Source organism: Lepisma saccharinum, chromosome 1, assembly GCF_977018435.1.
Source record: "Lepisma saccharinum chromosome 1, izLepSacc3.1, whole genome shotgun sequence".
In the NCBI taxonomy this organism is placed as follows: Eukaryota; Metazoa; Arthropoda; class Insecta; order Zygentoma; family Lepismatidae; genus Lepisma; species Lepisma saccharinum.
In genome coordinates, this window is record NC_139229.1 from 178,012,187 (window position 1) to 178,028,259 (window position 16,073).

Genomic DNA, 16,073 nt, shown 5'->3' on the forward strand with positions numbered 1-16,073 from the left:
ATGTATTCCTTATTGGGAATCAACTTCAACATCAAGTTACGACCAATGAAATGGGAGTTTCGACTTTTCTGCTGGGCAATCACTTCTTCAAACTGCCCTCTTCCCGTTGATATCATTTTCTATTCCATCGGAAGTTTGATATTCCGAAGATAAGAAATCAAAATAATACTCCCATATGGCCAATGTATTTCTCCTCGCCTCCTGGCAGTGTTGCAAAACCTGGTGCGCATAAAAGAGCTAAATTTCATCTTAAATGGAGTTAAAACTGACTTTCAAGGAGCTAGATTTAAGAAGTGCTTCCTAGAGGAATGTTAGTTGTCAAAGGGGTGAGGCGCTGCTATTACCGTTAACTCTAAATTGATGACAACTTATTCTTAGTTTTCACCATCTACATCCGGCGGCATCACCCATCTCATGGTCGTATGGAATTGAAAATAAAGGATTCCCTGATAACAATATTACGCCAATTTTACGTCAACACGGCGCTATATATATAAAAAAATGTAGCTGGGGATATAAGGGGTAGGGCGACGCAGCCAATATAACATTATCACGTCACGTGCAAAATGTATAATCATGGCAAAAGTTGGTCTATGTGGGCCGGAACCAGTGATGGTATCATAGTGGGGCACAGGGGCGAACCAAACGAGTGCACGAAAGAGTCAGATCTGGCTCCAAGAGAGCTAAGTTGGCAACACTGACTCGGAGGGAAAAGCCGGACGGAGACTGTCCCGCATGCCCTTAAAAGCTATAGTACCGCTGTTCACTCTGCAGTCTTCGCGTTCATAGGAGAGCGCTCTTCACAAATACAACGGGCTGACCAGGTCTGTTCTACTAAGTCTGGGTAGCGTTCGATGCTTCGACCTATTTCTTTTTTAGATGCGAACAAAGCAAGCACGTGAACAATAACTTGGAGAAAAAAAAAGCCGTATTTATATCACACACGGGAAGACTCGCTGTAGGTTTCATGAACCCAAATCTTAATTCAGAAATTACATACGAACAAGAACTTCAAACTTACCTATGAATGTCATTTTGTTGGCGTATCCGATATTCCAAATCAGAAATCTGTGCTTGAAGCCACGTCCACCTGCTCGCAATAGCTGCTCTATCTTGCGCCCACCTCCACGCTGCACGCTTCGATCTGAAACAATAGAAGCAAAAAAATGATCAAAATATTGCACTGACAAAGCAAACACTTTAAATGTGTTTGAACGAACACCCAATTACATTGTTAAGTATATCTGTGGTTCGGAACTGAAAGGGTAAATGTCATATTTTGACGAAAATGTGACTGTGTTTTATGTGTTAATTATCTTATGGCGAAAAGTTTAAGTTGAATAGGAAATAGTTTCCAACCTAAACTATTCCCATTCAATTCTGACTTTTGTAACAAGAAAACTAGAACAAAAGGGAGTTGAATTCCACTGTAGTTGCATTTTCGTCAAAATATGATATCGGCCCATTTAAATCCTCATCACAGATATATTATCCACTCTGAAATCTAAGTGACATTTGCATGCTGACGAGATATGTTCAAATATCAATTGATATGCAAGACTTTACCGAAGCAAATCAATTTTCTGCTTTCCCAGTCACAAGCTAAAAGTAATTATAATAACTCAACAAAATCCAGTTAAAATGTAGGTGTTTTTACTCCTCTAGCATGCTATATTTCAGTTGCTTTTTTTAAAAAAAAAAACTATATTAGTGGGATATAATACGTGTTGGTGTAGGATTTCTAAACTCAAAAAGAGCAACGAAGGTCAGTCCATGTGAGTGAATATGTTTTCGACCCTTCATTTTGATATCCTAAGCTGGAACTGTAGGCGAAGGTGGTAATTGAGATATCACACCGAAGCGATAAGCGACACACATGATTTCACCACCAATCGTACACAGGCTTGTGCTGCCTGGCACCGCTACGTTGTCAAACGTTCTTTTTGGCTGGCTTGTTCCCAAGAGACATGTGTCGCGTGTCGCTTGGGTGTGAATTCTCCCTAAGGGTTGTAAATGATACAGGTACTAAAAATTCATTAGTTGGAAACGATAGAGATACTAAAAATTCAGTCTTATTACATCACACTAATATTAAGATCATCATCACAACCCTTGAGTACCACAATCATTTCACTTACATTCTAGGATTCAAAGTTACCAAACACAATCCTGCTTTCATTCACGATTTGTTGATTTGGTTTTCTGCCACTTTTGGCTAATAGCGAAGATGAGGATTGTGAAACTGATGAAGGGACACTCGCAGGAAAACACTCATGCCTGGATTCGAACCCGGCACCCCTCGCGTCGTAGTGAGCTGTAGTAACTATTCCGCCACGAAGGTCGGCTTAACACAATCCTGAATCGTGATAAAAACTACGAGAAATGAAAATGTAATATTCTATTTATCTGATTGAAGCCATATAAATATTAAAATTCAATATTCACATCTAGTTGACGGATGCGCGTGCGGGCACTTTAAGTGATGCAAATTCCGATTTCATGAGGGCGTCTTTTTCAAACAACAATTTCATCGATACTAACCTTGAACCAAGGCACAGATTTGTAAGACAGCATGTGTTGTTAAAAACACTTTTGCTGTCCAGACGCAGTGTAACTTTTGAATTTGTTTTGAAATCATCTCGACGTTAACGAGATAAACCAGGAATAACCACGGAAAAAACAAACGATGACCGCAAATGGGATTTGAACCTGCGACTGCCCAAATAAGAGTCCGTCCGTCCCCCCAAAACCATTCACAAAACTCGTTCGGTAGATGGCTTCCATGCATTTATTACGTTTACCAGCCAGCCCCATTAGGAATGGTATCGAGATAAGACTTTACAGAGTCTCGGCCTCGAGTTGATAATGCATTGCTCGTTCACAGCCTCGACTTGAGTTGTTGGTGCATGTTTCAATTTATTAATACCCATTTGGTTCTCGTCTCTGTCTTGAAATATATATAGCATAAACAACATCTGCATCGTGTCACCGTACAAAGTTTCACAATGTATAAAGACAATTAAGCCAAACAACTTTTCTGCAAGTGTGATGCCTCGATTCGCCACTACGAGCACCCGAAAAAGGAATTTCATCAGTTTCAACCAGGCAGCACAGGCTCACAATAGATACTAATGATTGATCATTCACTAACAATAAACAAAATGTATGATTTATCTATAAAATCAGGTAGATACTTAATATGTCTGAAGTCACATGGTAAAGTACATTTGGTTTTACGTTTAGGCAAATTTTTCAATATCGTACCAAAGGTCTCTAAAATACTTCAGTATATTTTCAATATCGTATATAATTTGTTCCCCTGCATAATTTAATTCAAAATCCACGATTTATAAAAATATTAACGTGTTTTTAAATTTAAAAAAGTAGAAATTTGTTAATTCACGTCCTTTTTTCTCTCACGAGATCGACAGTGCAACCTAACGCAAATATCAGTCCTTAAGAAATACACATGGTCTATCGAAGGGATGTCCCGACGTTTTACATGCAGGGTCAATAACTACTTGAGTAATTGGTCGTGGGTCACGTGGCATTATCATTACACTAAAGGTAATGCCTCTGAATCAAGTTAAGCGGTTTATAAGGCAGAATGAATCTGGCCGCGGGCCGTAGTTTGGGTGACCCTGGTCTAGCACAATAAATAAGATATTCATTAGCGAGTATATTACCCAAACATGCTTTCCAACGGTCTCGTTCATTAGGAACTAAACAGAATAAAACTAGCCACGTCAACGTTAAATGAGTCTTGTTTCAAACAGGCGAAAAACATACACGCTGCGACGCTGCTACTAATCCACACATTATCGTGCAGTATATACTCCCAATCCGAGCTCAATAATTACCGTCGACACTGTGCAATCGCATCTCCTCGACTGCGGTCACCAGGACAACGACATGGATGCTATCGTGACAAAACACCGCCCACTTTCCCATGCAACACTGGCGAGTTGGTGGGAGGCGATCTCTACCAGCGCCGAGCGGGCTTTCTCGTCTCGGTTCTTTGTGCTGCGTCCCAGCCTTGCTGCGGAGTTGCGCGTAAAATGTACTACGCGTACCTACCCAACAGAAGCACAATCACAACTGTTATTTTTGTTCACTTTTTATCTACACTCGATTGAACCGTGGTAGATCGTAGATTCTGGCTGCGCTGATCTGAATATTTTGAAACTTCTGATAGTGAATCTAAGCCTTGATCACTATGAAATGGCAAGTTACGTCCGATATTATGCATAGAAACACACACAAGGCATGCTACTCCTTCCAAGAGCTGCAGAAGCAACTTGAAATATTTACACTTGCGTGACGTACGTTCGCGAAAATTCTGGATTGGGATCGAATCCCCATTTTCTTTACAAGCGCAAATGTATCGTGCAGGCAAAATAATGGGGTCTCTGTGCACCATAATACGCATTTGTTATATGCGATAAAAACTCAACCATATTTTTTAGAAAATGCACTACAATGTAGACTCCCGTTCACATAAAGTGGCACATACTTCAACTATTCAACCCTACAAAATGTGCCACTTCATGTGAACAGAGGTGTACAAATCTGAATAGGGTTTACGGCACAAGATGCGGAGCTGGATATATAAAGTAAGTAGTAGCACATCAGACGGGCCTATTAACACATAAAATTAATTATTTTTTATATACTGCCGATTTTCGTGCATACAGGCTGATCGGTTTCGGCATTTTATGTAGACTTGGGCCATTGCTCAATCGTGCACATAACTGATAGTTCTAGATACTGACAATATTTGGCATCATTCATTGCACGTACCGGCTCTTGACCTTTGAGGACTTCATTCAGAGAGAGAGAGAGAGAGAGAGAGAGAGAGAGAGAGCGAGAGAGAGAGCGAGAGCGAGAGCGAGAGCGAGAGAGAGAGAGAGAGAGGCAAATCATTTACGGGGGGATTAATGTTCCCACAGTCCCAATCAATCCCCTCTCTCTCTCTCTTTCTCTCTCCCTGTTAAAGAGAGAGAGAAAGGGAAAAGAAGAGCGCGAGAGAGAGGAAAAGGAAAAGAATAAGGAAAGGGAGGGGTACGTAGAACTGTAACTGGGCGTTACTGAAATACACCGGACGCTGCATAGCTATTCCTATGTTACCTCCTCAGTTCTGTGCCGTCCAGGCAGATAGACTTACGATCTTTCTTAATAAAACTCCCCACTTCTTGATATATACAGGGTGTCATTTTAATGGCGCCCACGGACCACGGAAACGTATAGAGGACATCAAAACAAATTTTCTCAGTAACATTTTTCTCGGAGCGTCGTTACGGCGCTACAGTCGTTCAAAAAAGCCCGTTTTGCCACCTGAATGCTGGCAACCCAACACAACATTTGAGAGCATTTGTGACGTCATATCCCGTCGTGAAGCGATGCGTTACAGGGTTGCCAGGTACACACATATTCTGTGAAAAATGACATAGCTAAAATCGTTGGTTCACTTCCCCCTTCCCCTGAGATGAATGCTGATCTTCTGGCTGGTAGGCTTATGATGTTCGGTCTTCTGGACGAGTTTCTCGCTAAAGTTTTACAGCTAAAAATGTGGTCATTTTTCATAAAATTTGTGTGCTTCTTGCAATTCTGCCGTGCGCTGTTTCGCCGCAGGAAATGACGTCACAGATACGATCAAATGTTGTGTTGGGTTGCAAGCATCCAGGCGGCAAAACTGTCTTTTTTGAACGGCTGTAGCGTCGACGCACCAACGAGAAAAATGTTACTGAGAAAAGTTGTTTGTTTTGATGTGCTCTATATGAATTTATGGTCCGTGTGCGCCATTAAAATGACACCCTGTATATATTTTTTAATATAATTCCAGCATCAACTAATGACAATCCGCTTTGGCTTAACTTCCGTAGTTAGCTATATATGAACAGGGATTGTCTTTAAGGTTACACCGCATCTAGAAGCTTGGGCCACCTATTAATACATGATTTTTATCTGTTCATACACATTTTATGTCCATATCATCTGTCTCAAGGAATCTTGGGAGGTAGAAGGTATCTCATACTTTTCATTTTCGTTGTCATTTCTTGTGCTCTTTCCTTCGCAGTTGACGAGACAATCTACTCCGTTACAAGCGGCAGTGAGCGATGAGCAACGTGGAAAGTAGGCAGATGTTTTCTTCCCCGCTGCAAGAAAGCGTCTTGTTATTTGAGAGGGTGCGAAGATTTTGCAGTTGCATTGTTAAAAGAAGAAATAATGCGTGTGATGTCTGAATCTTTGTTTGGTCTCTTTTTTCAGTGTCGTAAATTGTGCAAGAATGCACACTGTTTTCAGGTTTAATGCTGTAAGTACCATATACTCAAGCATTGTTATTAATGGATTCGGAGTTTCTCTGATGATTTTTTGACGAAGTATTACACGAATCTAATAATTTGTGAAGAGTTCTTTTTAGTTCCGGCATAACATTCCATTTACTGTGTTCAACCACTGATTAAACTACGTTATGTTTGAGATCGAATTATTGGTTTTTCGGGACCAAGGAATTCAAACATAATGTTTTTGGTGTCAGTATTTATTGCTCCAAGTTTCAATATAGCATTTGATATTGCGTAATTTTAGTTTGAAATTACGTCACGAATGGTATATTTCCCTTTTAGGACCAACGACGTTAAAATATATTTACAACTCTATTTGTTGTTTGATATCTCGTTGTTTTTTTCCTTTTTTAATTGGAAATTTAATTTTCTAAATTATGTACCTAATGAACTCCGTTTAATGGAGATTATTTCAAGTTCTGACACAGATTAACCTTTAAACAGCCAATGGGTCATATATGACCAATGGTGCAGATTACAACATTCACGTGCTTTTAGGACCTTCATACTTGTATGTGAGGTTGTAAACGCTGACAGATGTTGAGATAAGAATTTGAAATGTCATGTGGAAGAAACCCACCCTCCCCCTCCCTTTCTCTAATATGCAAATTAGCCATTTTTGCCAAAATGCAGGATTGTACATATTGCGTCATATTTCAGTCTGTAGGAGGACTAGAGACTTGAAAGAGGTTTCCCTTTGTTGCTAAAGGTCTATTCTATGAAAACAATGCAAAAGTTTGCGCCCTTTTTTCAAAATAACAGAAGGGGGGGCGAACGCCAATTTTGTTTTCATTGAAATTTGGGGACTTGGCCCCTCCCAACCCCGTTTTTCTCACTTGGGCTTTCTGAATTGTACATGGTCGCGTGCTCAGATGTTTTTGCTTTCAAACAAAAGTTATCCGAAGTAGATTGCTCAAATAGTCTCCGAGATATACTAATTTATTCTCTAATATACAAATTAGCCATTTTTGCCAAAATGCAGGATTGTACATATTGCGTCATATTTCAGCCTGTATGAGGATTAGAGACTTGAAACAAGTTTCACTTTGTTGCAAAATGTCTATTCTTTGAAAACAATGCAAAAGTTTGCGCCCGTTTTCCAAAATAACGAGAGGAGAGGGAGCGAACGCCAATTTTTTTTTCGTTGAAATTAAGGGACTTGGCCCCTCCCAACCCCGTTTTTCTCACTTGGGCTTTCTGAATTGTACACGGTCGCGTGCTCCGATGTTTTTGCTTTCAAACAAAAGTTATCCGAAGTAGATTGCTCAAATAGTCTCAGAGATATACTAATTTATTCTCAATATGCAAATTAGCAATTTTTGCCAAAATGCAGGATTGTACATATTGCGTCATATTTCAGCCTGTATGAGGACTGTTGCAAAAGGTCTATTTTTTAAAAAACAATGCAAAAGTTTGCGCCCTTTTTCCAAAATAACGGGAGTAGAGGGGGGGAACGCCAGATTTTTTTCATTGAAATTTGGGGACTTTGCCCCTCCCAACCCAGTTTTTCTCACTTGGGCTTTCTGAATTGTACACGGTCGCGTGCTCCGATGTTTTTGCTTTCAAACAAAAGTTATCCGAAGTAGATTGCTCAAATAGTCTCAGAGATATAACGTTTTTCTGAAATAAGTGTAAAAATTTAAAAATCGCGCGCAAAGGCCGCGGCGAGAGAGGGGTTACTTTCGAAAACCGGCTCGGCTGTTTAAAGGTTAAGGTTCTCGTTTGGATGGAGTTATAAGTCCTCCAAGAGGTAAACCCAAAGTGGTTTATCACCTGCTTATGGAATCGTTGACTCATCCGAATCCGTTTGGATTTCATATCCGATTATTCAAACATTCGGTTACTGCCATTCCTAGTACAGACAAGCAAATACCCTTATCTGGCACAGACTGAAGACACACATCTGCTGATGTAGAAACGTTGCGAAAAACGTAGGTTCCACCAAGTTTCGAATCCGGGTCTATGGCATACCGTGCCTCTGCTGTAGTCACCTCAAGCTTCGTCTGACTTTTCGTTTCCGCTGGTTTACTATCGTGTAAATTAAGTATTCTACGTGTGTAAAGTAAGTATATTTCTATCTCCTGTGTATTCTAAAAATTAACGACATTTGCTACAAAGAAAAGAAAATAGCTGGTGTGTTAGGAATGTTGGAAAGAGAGTGGAGGCTACTTACTCCTCTCCCATGGAAGTTTTGGAGTTGTTTATTTCTCACCCCTTTATATAATCCAAGTTGTAAAGTACCTTTTGGGACACAGTGTATAACGTTTGAAGATCATGTGGTTTTTCGGGAAATGTAAGTATTTAATAATAATACAAAATTTAATATTAAAATTATTAATTAATTCGCATTTAAATTTGTGAACAATTTGTTCGTTCTGTGTTCCCTAACAAAAAATGACATTATTTTGAACATGGTATTCACAAAAAATAAATACTTCTTGATTACTATTAATATATTAAAACGATCAAGGCATATTTTGGAACCAAAATGTGCGTATAGTTGTTTCAAGTTTCGAAGTAGTGTGGTGTTCGTAGATGCCGGAGGCTGAAAATGATTCTAATCCTCAGTGCGCAATTTAATTCCCGTGCTTTCGATTAGGAGGGGGAAAAGTACTTTTGCATAATTGCACACGCTTGTTTGTGGTTTGTTACAAATTCTCCGCTTGGAAAGAAACAACACTTTATTGTAGAAGTTCTTTTGCCTCGATTGTAACCACACTCGACTAAATTCTACCAACACTTTTGAGAAATCTATTTTCATGTGAACACGCCGAGTAATAAAAGATTTTTCTTTTCTTTACTGTCGGTCCATGGCAATTTGAGCTCAAGGAAATCACGTTCCCAAACTTGGGATTTAGCTCCGCGAAAAGCGTCAGCGACGTCACCAGGAAGAAAGGAAAGGGAAGTGGACTGGGACGGTGGGAGAGGAAGAGGGGTAAATAGGGGGATTTCAGACAAATAAGTTTCCATATAGAACGTTACAACCACTCGCACAAAAAACCTTATATTTACATAATGGTCGCGTTCGTGCGCTCAGTAAGAGCACATGGGAAGACTGAAAAAAATATGTCCCCCAAAGGTTTAAGATCCTCAAAAACATGTACGTTGGGTGGTGATAGGCAATTTGGATACAGGTAACCTCTATGGGTGACACCCGCGATAAATATTGAAGGAGGTCCACTCTACGCGAAGATAGACTGATCAGCACGACGTAGAGTGTAATTTGAACCATTGAAATGTAGCGGAAACTGAATCCTGCTGTCCTTGAGTACATGTGCCAAAGATACCATTGAGCTCTGCGTATATGGAAAAGGATCTTAACAGACAGATCTTAACAAACTACTAGGAACGCTGTCATAAAAGGGAAATGCCAAGTCTCAGGCTCGGTATCAAACAATTTTAAAAACTGAAAGGTGACTAAAAACACCAATGTAAAAACTTTAGTAATATTACAGACGATACATTTTTTCGTTACAATGTCCTGCGAGTTTTACTTATGCAAAACATTTCTTTCAATAAAGAACCAATATAGGTTTATCTCTTAACAACTATCCACAAATACTTTATATTCCAACTTTGCGAATCTTTGCGTGTGCTCTTAGCATGTACTTGATACCAACAAAGGATTCCAATTTCACTTACGTTCGTATGGAAGGTACGCACGTCAATACTCTGACATGAATATTTCGGCAATCTCAACGCCCTAAAATGCTGCCGGACTAGAAGTAATATATAATATTCTTCGCAAACAATTTCACTTATAAATTTACATACATCAGCAACACGGAATTTGGCACGAAACCGCAATGTGAATTCAATGGTATTCCCCGTTCGTTCTCCCCATAGATTGAACAGGACGCCAAAATAAGAAAGACGAGCACGTGCTACCTTCGGTTTAGATTCTAAACTTGCTGTTGGTGCCAGAAGCCCCAAAATAGACAGGCTTTTCTTTTTCAGCGGACACAGAAGGGTGATGCGAAATGAGCTTCGAGCAGCTAGCAAAGGTCGTTTGTTATACGTCAAAATCTCGTCGCTCAAGGATCTATGCACGCGCAGACATATACACACACACGCAGACAGAGAAAATATGCACAGGGTGATCCAGCGTTCGTCTACCACTTTGAAACATATACTGTGTCTTATCAAAATGTATTGACAGACACACACATATGCCATTTGTCACTACACAAGAAACGTTGCTGTGTTTTGAAAATTACACCATGTCCATCCTAGTTAATGCATTTGCGCACCCACATTTTCCATCACACGCAAGATTGTGGCTGCCGGTATGGCATTAATTTCCTTCACAATTCTCTGTTTGCGTGTGTTTAGATCTGCGAAACTTCTTCACCCAGTTGGTGATGGTGTGGCGATCGGGTATCCTCCCATGTCTTTCAATATTAAAGTGCTGTCTAAGCAGTCGCTGGGTCATGAAAATGTTCACTATTCTTGAAAAAAAAAAATCTCAACAGCAAATGCGCCATATGCAGCCGACCAATTCTTGAAAAAATGTCTCAACAGCAAATGCGCGATATGCAGCCGACCAACGCTCCGTCCATGTTTACTGAAATTGCATCTCTCGCTGAACACTTCGCGTCATCCCTACTCTGGGACCACATGAGTACTACGCGAATCAAAATAGTTGAACGTTGGGCCACCCTGTATTATTTCGAGCATTACATCGGCTCTGGAATAGACTTTTGTCGTGCAAATGCCAAACATACATTTCCTACTTCCGTGATCTCCATCCTCTGAGGTCAAATGAAAAGTAATTTCAAACTTTCAAGTTGTCGGGAAAGTTACGACAGGAGACTGAAAGAAATTCACGGGAATCTGAAAATATACGTATTTAAAGTAATCGAGGGACTCTTAAAGGGATGGGTTTGCCTCAAGCAAACGACTGAGGTAAATAGTATTGTGTCGTGAATGAAGACTATTTTCAGTGCGAAGTTTTATCAAAAACTTCAATGCAGATAAAAACGCTGTTAAAAAGTGTCATTTATTGTTCTGGTGGTAGGATAGGTGATCCAGACATGTAAGTCGTCAAGTCAGACTGCAGTATAGTGGCAGTGGCACTTCCTACTATCGTCCCTCGTCTCCTGGACCCTCACGGACAGAGGAAGTGTGGCAGCTAAGCAGCGTGTGTACCTCCAATTTATCAATTTCAATTTTTAACGTGCACAACCTGAACAAAACTCACAATTCGATTTTTTTTCATTGGCCAACGGGGGTTCATCTTATGTAAAACCAATGGGTGGGAGAGTTGTACTTATTCATTTTTTATTTCATTATATAGAATAGATTATAGTATAAATTGACAACTACTTATTTTCATTGTTGACCAAGACTGTTAATAGAAATGGCAGCATCTCTTTTCCAGTGCCTGGTTGGAGTGGTAAAGGAGGAGAATTGACCCTGGTAGTCTCATGCTAAGAAAATTCTTCACCCCTTCGCTACCGCTCTGCCCACCAAAAATAATGCCCCAAAAATCCTGCCTAAGGGATCAATAGTACGGTATGAAAGCACTGGCGGGTTGGAAGTTGCTGCACTTCTATGTTGCGATCAGCACAGACAACGTATAGCCAATTAGATTTCGCGTGTTATTTAGTATGACGTTTCTCTCCCCTTCGCGTGCGCGGAATTGAGCGATGAACCTCTCGTCTCTCCATTATTGCTTTTTATCGTAATCATTTTGGTTCTCTCATAGGGAACCAAATGATTGCATTTACGCTCAGCGAATGGAAACTATCATCTCAAAAATAGCCCAGTGTTGCAACTCCAGAACAAAAGTCCTGGGTTATATAAGTTTTATTCACAGAGCGATTAACAACTTTCAAACTCCAGGTTGCAATCAATCTTCTAAACGTTCTTCCCAGTGAAGCAAACAACAGTTGCACTTTACCTCCGTATAACATTAGTGTACTTGGGGTGTAGCAAGAGTCTTGGACGATTGCCGAGTTTTGTCGTCTAGCTAAACCTGGAGATAGAAAAACATCCCACGTGGGGTAAATGGTAATGCTGTTCTCCGTGCATTGCATCGTGGCATGAAGGCACATACGGAGTGTGGGGGTAGGTGCCCACACATTCTTGATCTCGGCCATGGTGGGGTAGTGTGATCAGCACCACGATCCGGCTGCCTTTACCCCCTCCCCATCAGTTACAAATTTAATAGGCTGGTTAGTTCCAAAGCCGCTTTATGCAGGAGCAGTGGCGGAAAAATCTAGGAGTGTGCGGGATCTTGGATAGTTTTAAAAAGTCGTTAATTCTCGACGTTTTCTGCATTGTAAATGTCTGGACCTTATCAGAAATTGTTAGTTTTTGTACCAGAAATGTAAAAACAATCACTTAAAGTGAAAATGACGTGTAGAATTCGAGATTTCCAGAGCTTCGAGAAATTTTGTACATTTCCTGTCCCGAAAACTTCCCGACTTAGTCGGGAAATTGCGAATTTTTCCCGTCGCGATCCTGTCCCAAAAAATTCTGTCCCGCACACCCCTAGAAAAATCCCACCTGAGATCTCCACCCCGGGTCTCTCACGTGGCAGTCAGACGCGCTATCGACTTGACCACCGGGGCTCATCGTAAATGAAATGATATCGTAAATACCAGGTTATCATTTGTTTGGTGTGGGCATATCGACGTATGGGATCATTATTTACAATGGTGTAATAGAAAGGTCCACCAACGTGTTTAAAAACACGGTTGTTGAAGAATGGAGAGCATCGAACAGCGCTAAAAAAACAAATGAACTGGTTAATGGTTGAGGGGAAGGGGGTGTTGAAAGCGCCCGTGTCCATTGCACCATGGACTGCCCAACACATTGTCTTGTTCAACAGCCCCCCCCCCCCCCCAGGTTTTAAGTACCCGTGTAGGTTAGTCCAAATTTACCACAAGACTTAGTGCAAGCTAAGAAAATTCACTGTGAAATTCGTCCTGATTCTGAATACCATTCTCCTCAAACTCAATGGTCGTTGTGAATATCATCGCGGGAATAGCGTCCAGAAGATCTAATTATGTATTGTATACTGTTATTGAGACAGAGAAGACAACGTGTATTAGTGTTGCCCACGGGACGAGACGGGTCAGGCTTTTAAAAATTCGAGACGAGACGAGATTGATCATGTGTCCCTTTGACAAACGAATATTTTCGAGACGAGACAGCATTTCCACGAGACGAGACAGGCCAAAGTCTCGTCTCGTGGGCAACACTAGCGTGTATCTACCTACCATTTCAAGGCCGCTACAATTTTTCAATTCGCACGTCCAGTGGTTACTGATAGAACTTCGAGCGGGATGCAAGGAACTAAAATATATCCCCCACTTCCTCTCGGTCAATTCAAACACTTGATGAGACCATAGACCAACTAGTGGGAAGATAGTTGGGGAAATATTTAAACCGATGACTTTTTTTATTTCTGGAGTGATTTTCAACAACAGAAAATACTTTTGTGTTTTCCAGTGCAATCGTTTTCCATTCCCGGACACCTGCGTGACGGAGAAACACAGCGAAAGTGGTTTGCGTGCAGTTTACAGCATCGGTCCAAAGAATCAGTTCCGTGTCCTGCATTTGTATTTATTTTGGGATCTTGAACAGAGATTTGGCAGGTTCTTTTCACTCTGCGGAGAGAACACTAAATGCGCGGGACTTTCATCATGTGAAGTAAAATCATACCATCCACTGTCATTGGTTTGCAAACAGAGCAATTTATGTCCCGATAGATGGATATTTCTCGACTTGTCTGGAATAAAAGAACATTCGGATTTTAATTTTCACTTTAGACAACTTTTCTACCTTTTAAGGATATTGTAACGATGAGGATGAATGAGGCTTAAATGAAACTGATTGACACCTACGCAACGTCGAGGCAGTGACACGAACTCAGAAACTTTGGAAGAAAAGGCATTTGTCATGAGTGTGCTTTCAAGTCTCAAAAAATATTGGTTACCAAAATAAACTAGCAATGATATAGAATAAAGCAAGTGTTCCGAGAACAAGGCTGTGCTGACTTCCATCTGGAATTTTAAGATACGCTGGTATACGTACACATTGGGCACTATAGGGTTAAATTGATAAACACTCATACACTGGTGTGGATTCGAACATGAAACCTGTTGCGGTGAAATAAAAAAAGCAGCACCAATAAAACTAATCCAACCGAAGAGTATCAACTGTACTGCATTTTACGCTAAAGACACTGACTGTCGTGCGCATTTCTAACTAGCTTCACATTACCCACAAATGTTAGATATTGTTCTGCAAAGGAATATAAATTACAACATTCATTTCACTCTAACGTTTTACGACCTTGAATGAAGCTACGTTCCTCGCTCGCAAGTATTTCTAGGCATATTAACCGGGCGCTGACCGTGACGTCAGTCCATCTCCTGCGTTGCCGCGGATTGCATCACAAACCGCGAGTGTTGCACGGCCAGATGCTCTCAAGCGACAATGGAGTCAGCAAGCCTTTCAGCCTCGTGCCGACAGATAGCAATGCATCATACACAAGGGTTCAAGTACCAGAACTTCACAAACACCACGTAAAAAAATTAACAGTATGGTTTCCTTTATAAAAGATGGTTAATATCCGGTTTCGAATCAATGTATCACGTACTCAGAAGTAAACGTTCTCACGTTGTCAATGTCGACGTCTTTTCTCCCCAACCTCTGTTCTTCCTCTTTTAAGTCGTTTTACTTACGATTCGAAATGTAAAGGCCCACAAACATCTTAACAGTTGGGCTGAAAAGTTCATAGGCTGACTCATAGATGGAGTTACTAGAATTAAATCCATGTGATTTTTACTTAGTACTAACCTTCAAAAGATACGTGTATAAATTTCACAGCTGCCGGATAATTAGTTCGTGAGATATAGCATTGTGAGTGAAGCAGCTTTTGTTATTGTGAAAAAATGGATAAAAAAGAATTTCGTGTGTTAATAAAGCATTGCTTATTGGCGAAAAAAAATACTGTTGAAGCCAAGGCTTGGCTTGATAAACATTATTCGGACTCTGCACCAGGAAAATCAACCGTTGAGAAGTGGTTTGCTAAATTTAAACGAGGCGAAATGAGCATCGAAGACGATGCACGCAGTGGACGCCCCAAAGAGGCTGCTGTTACCGACGAAAACGTCAAAAAAGTACACAAAATAATTTTAAATGATCGTAAAGTGAAGTTGATCGAGATAGCCGAGACTTTAAAAATATCAAAGGAACGTGTTGGACATATTGTGCATGAATATTTGAACATGCGAAAGCTGTGTGCAAAATGGGTGCCTCGCGTACTCACAATCGATCAAAAGCAACAACGTTTTGATGATTCGGAGCAATGTTTAGCGATATTCAACCGTAATAAAAACGAATTTTTCCGTCGATATATTACAATGGATGAAACATGGCTCCATAACTACACTCCAGAGTCCAATCGACAGTCAGCCGAGTGGACTGCACGTGATGAACCGAATCCAAACCGTGGAAAGACGCAACAGTCGGCTGGCAAGGTTATGGCGTCAGTATTCTGGGATGCGCATGGTATTATATTCATCGATTACCTCAAAAAGGGCCAGACCATCAACAGCGATTATTACATAGCGTTGTTGGAGCGTTTAAAGGATGCCCCATTTGAAGAAGAAAAAAGTGCTGTTTCATCAAGACAATGCACCGTGTCACAAATCAATGAAAACGATGGCAAAATTATATGAATTAGACTACGAATTGCTTCCCCATCCACCATAT

General features: G+C 40.6%; 1 protein-coding gene across 4 annotated transcripts in view; it reads right to left on the reverse strand.

Moving 5' to 3' along the window:
* Window positions 1-16,073, reverse strand: part of nsl1 (non-specific lethal 1) — a 157,890-nt gene that overhangs the window by 104,697 nt on the left and 37,120 nt on the right. For all 4 annotated transcript variants that reach the window (XM_083143379.1, XM_083143370.1, XM_083143388.1 and 1 more), the window contains exon 2: window positions 1,022-1,144. In XM_083143379.1, the coding sequence (XP_082999505.1) occupies window positions 1,022-1,144 (123 nt within the window). The remainder of the gene's footprint in view (window positions 1-1,021; window positions 1,145-16,073) is intronic.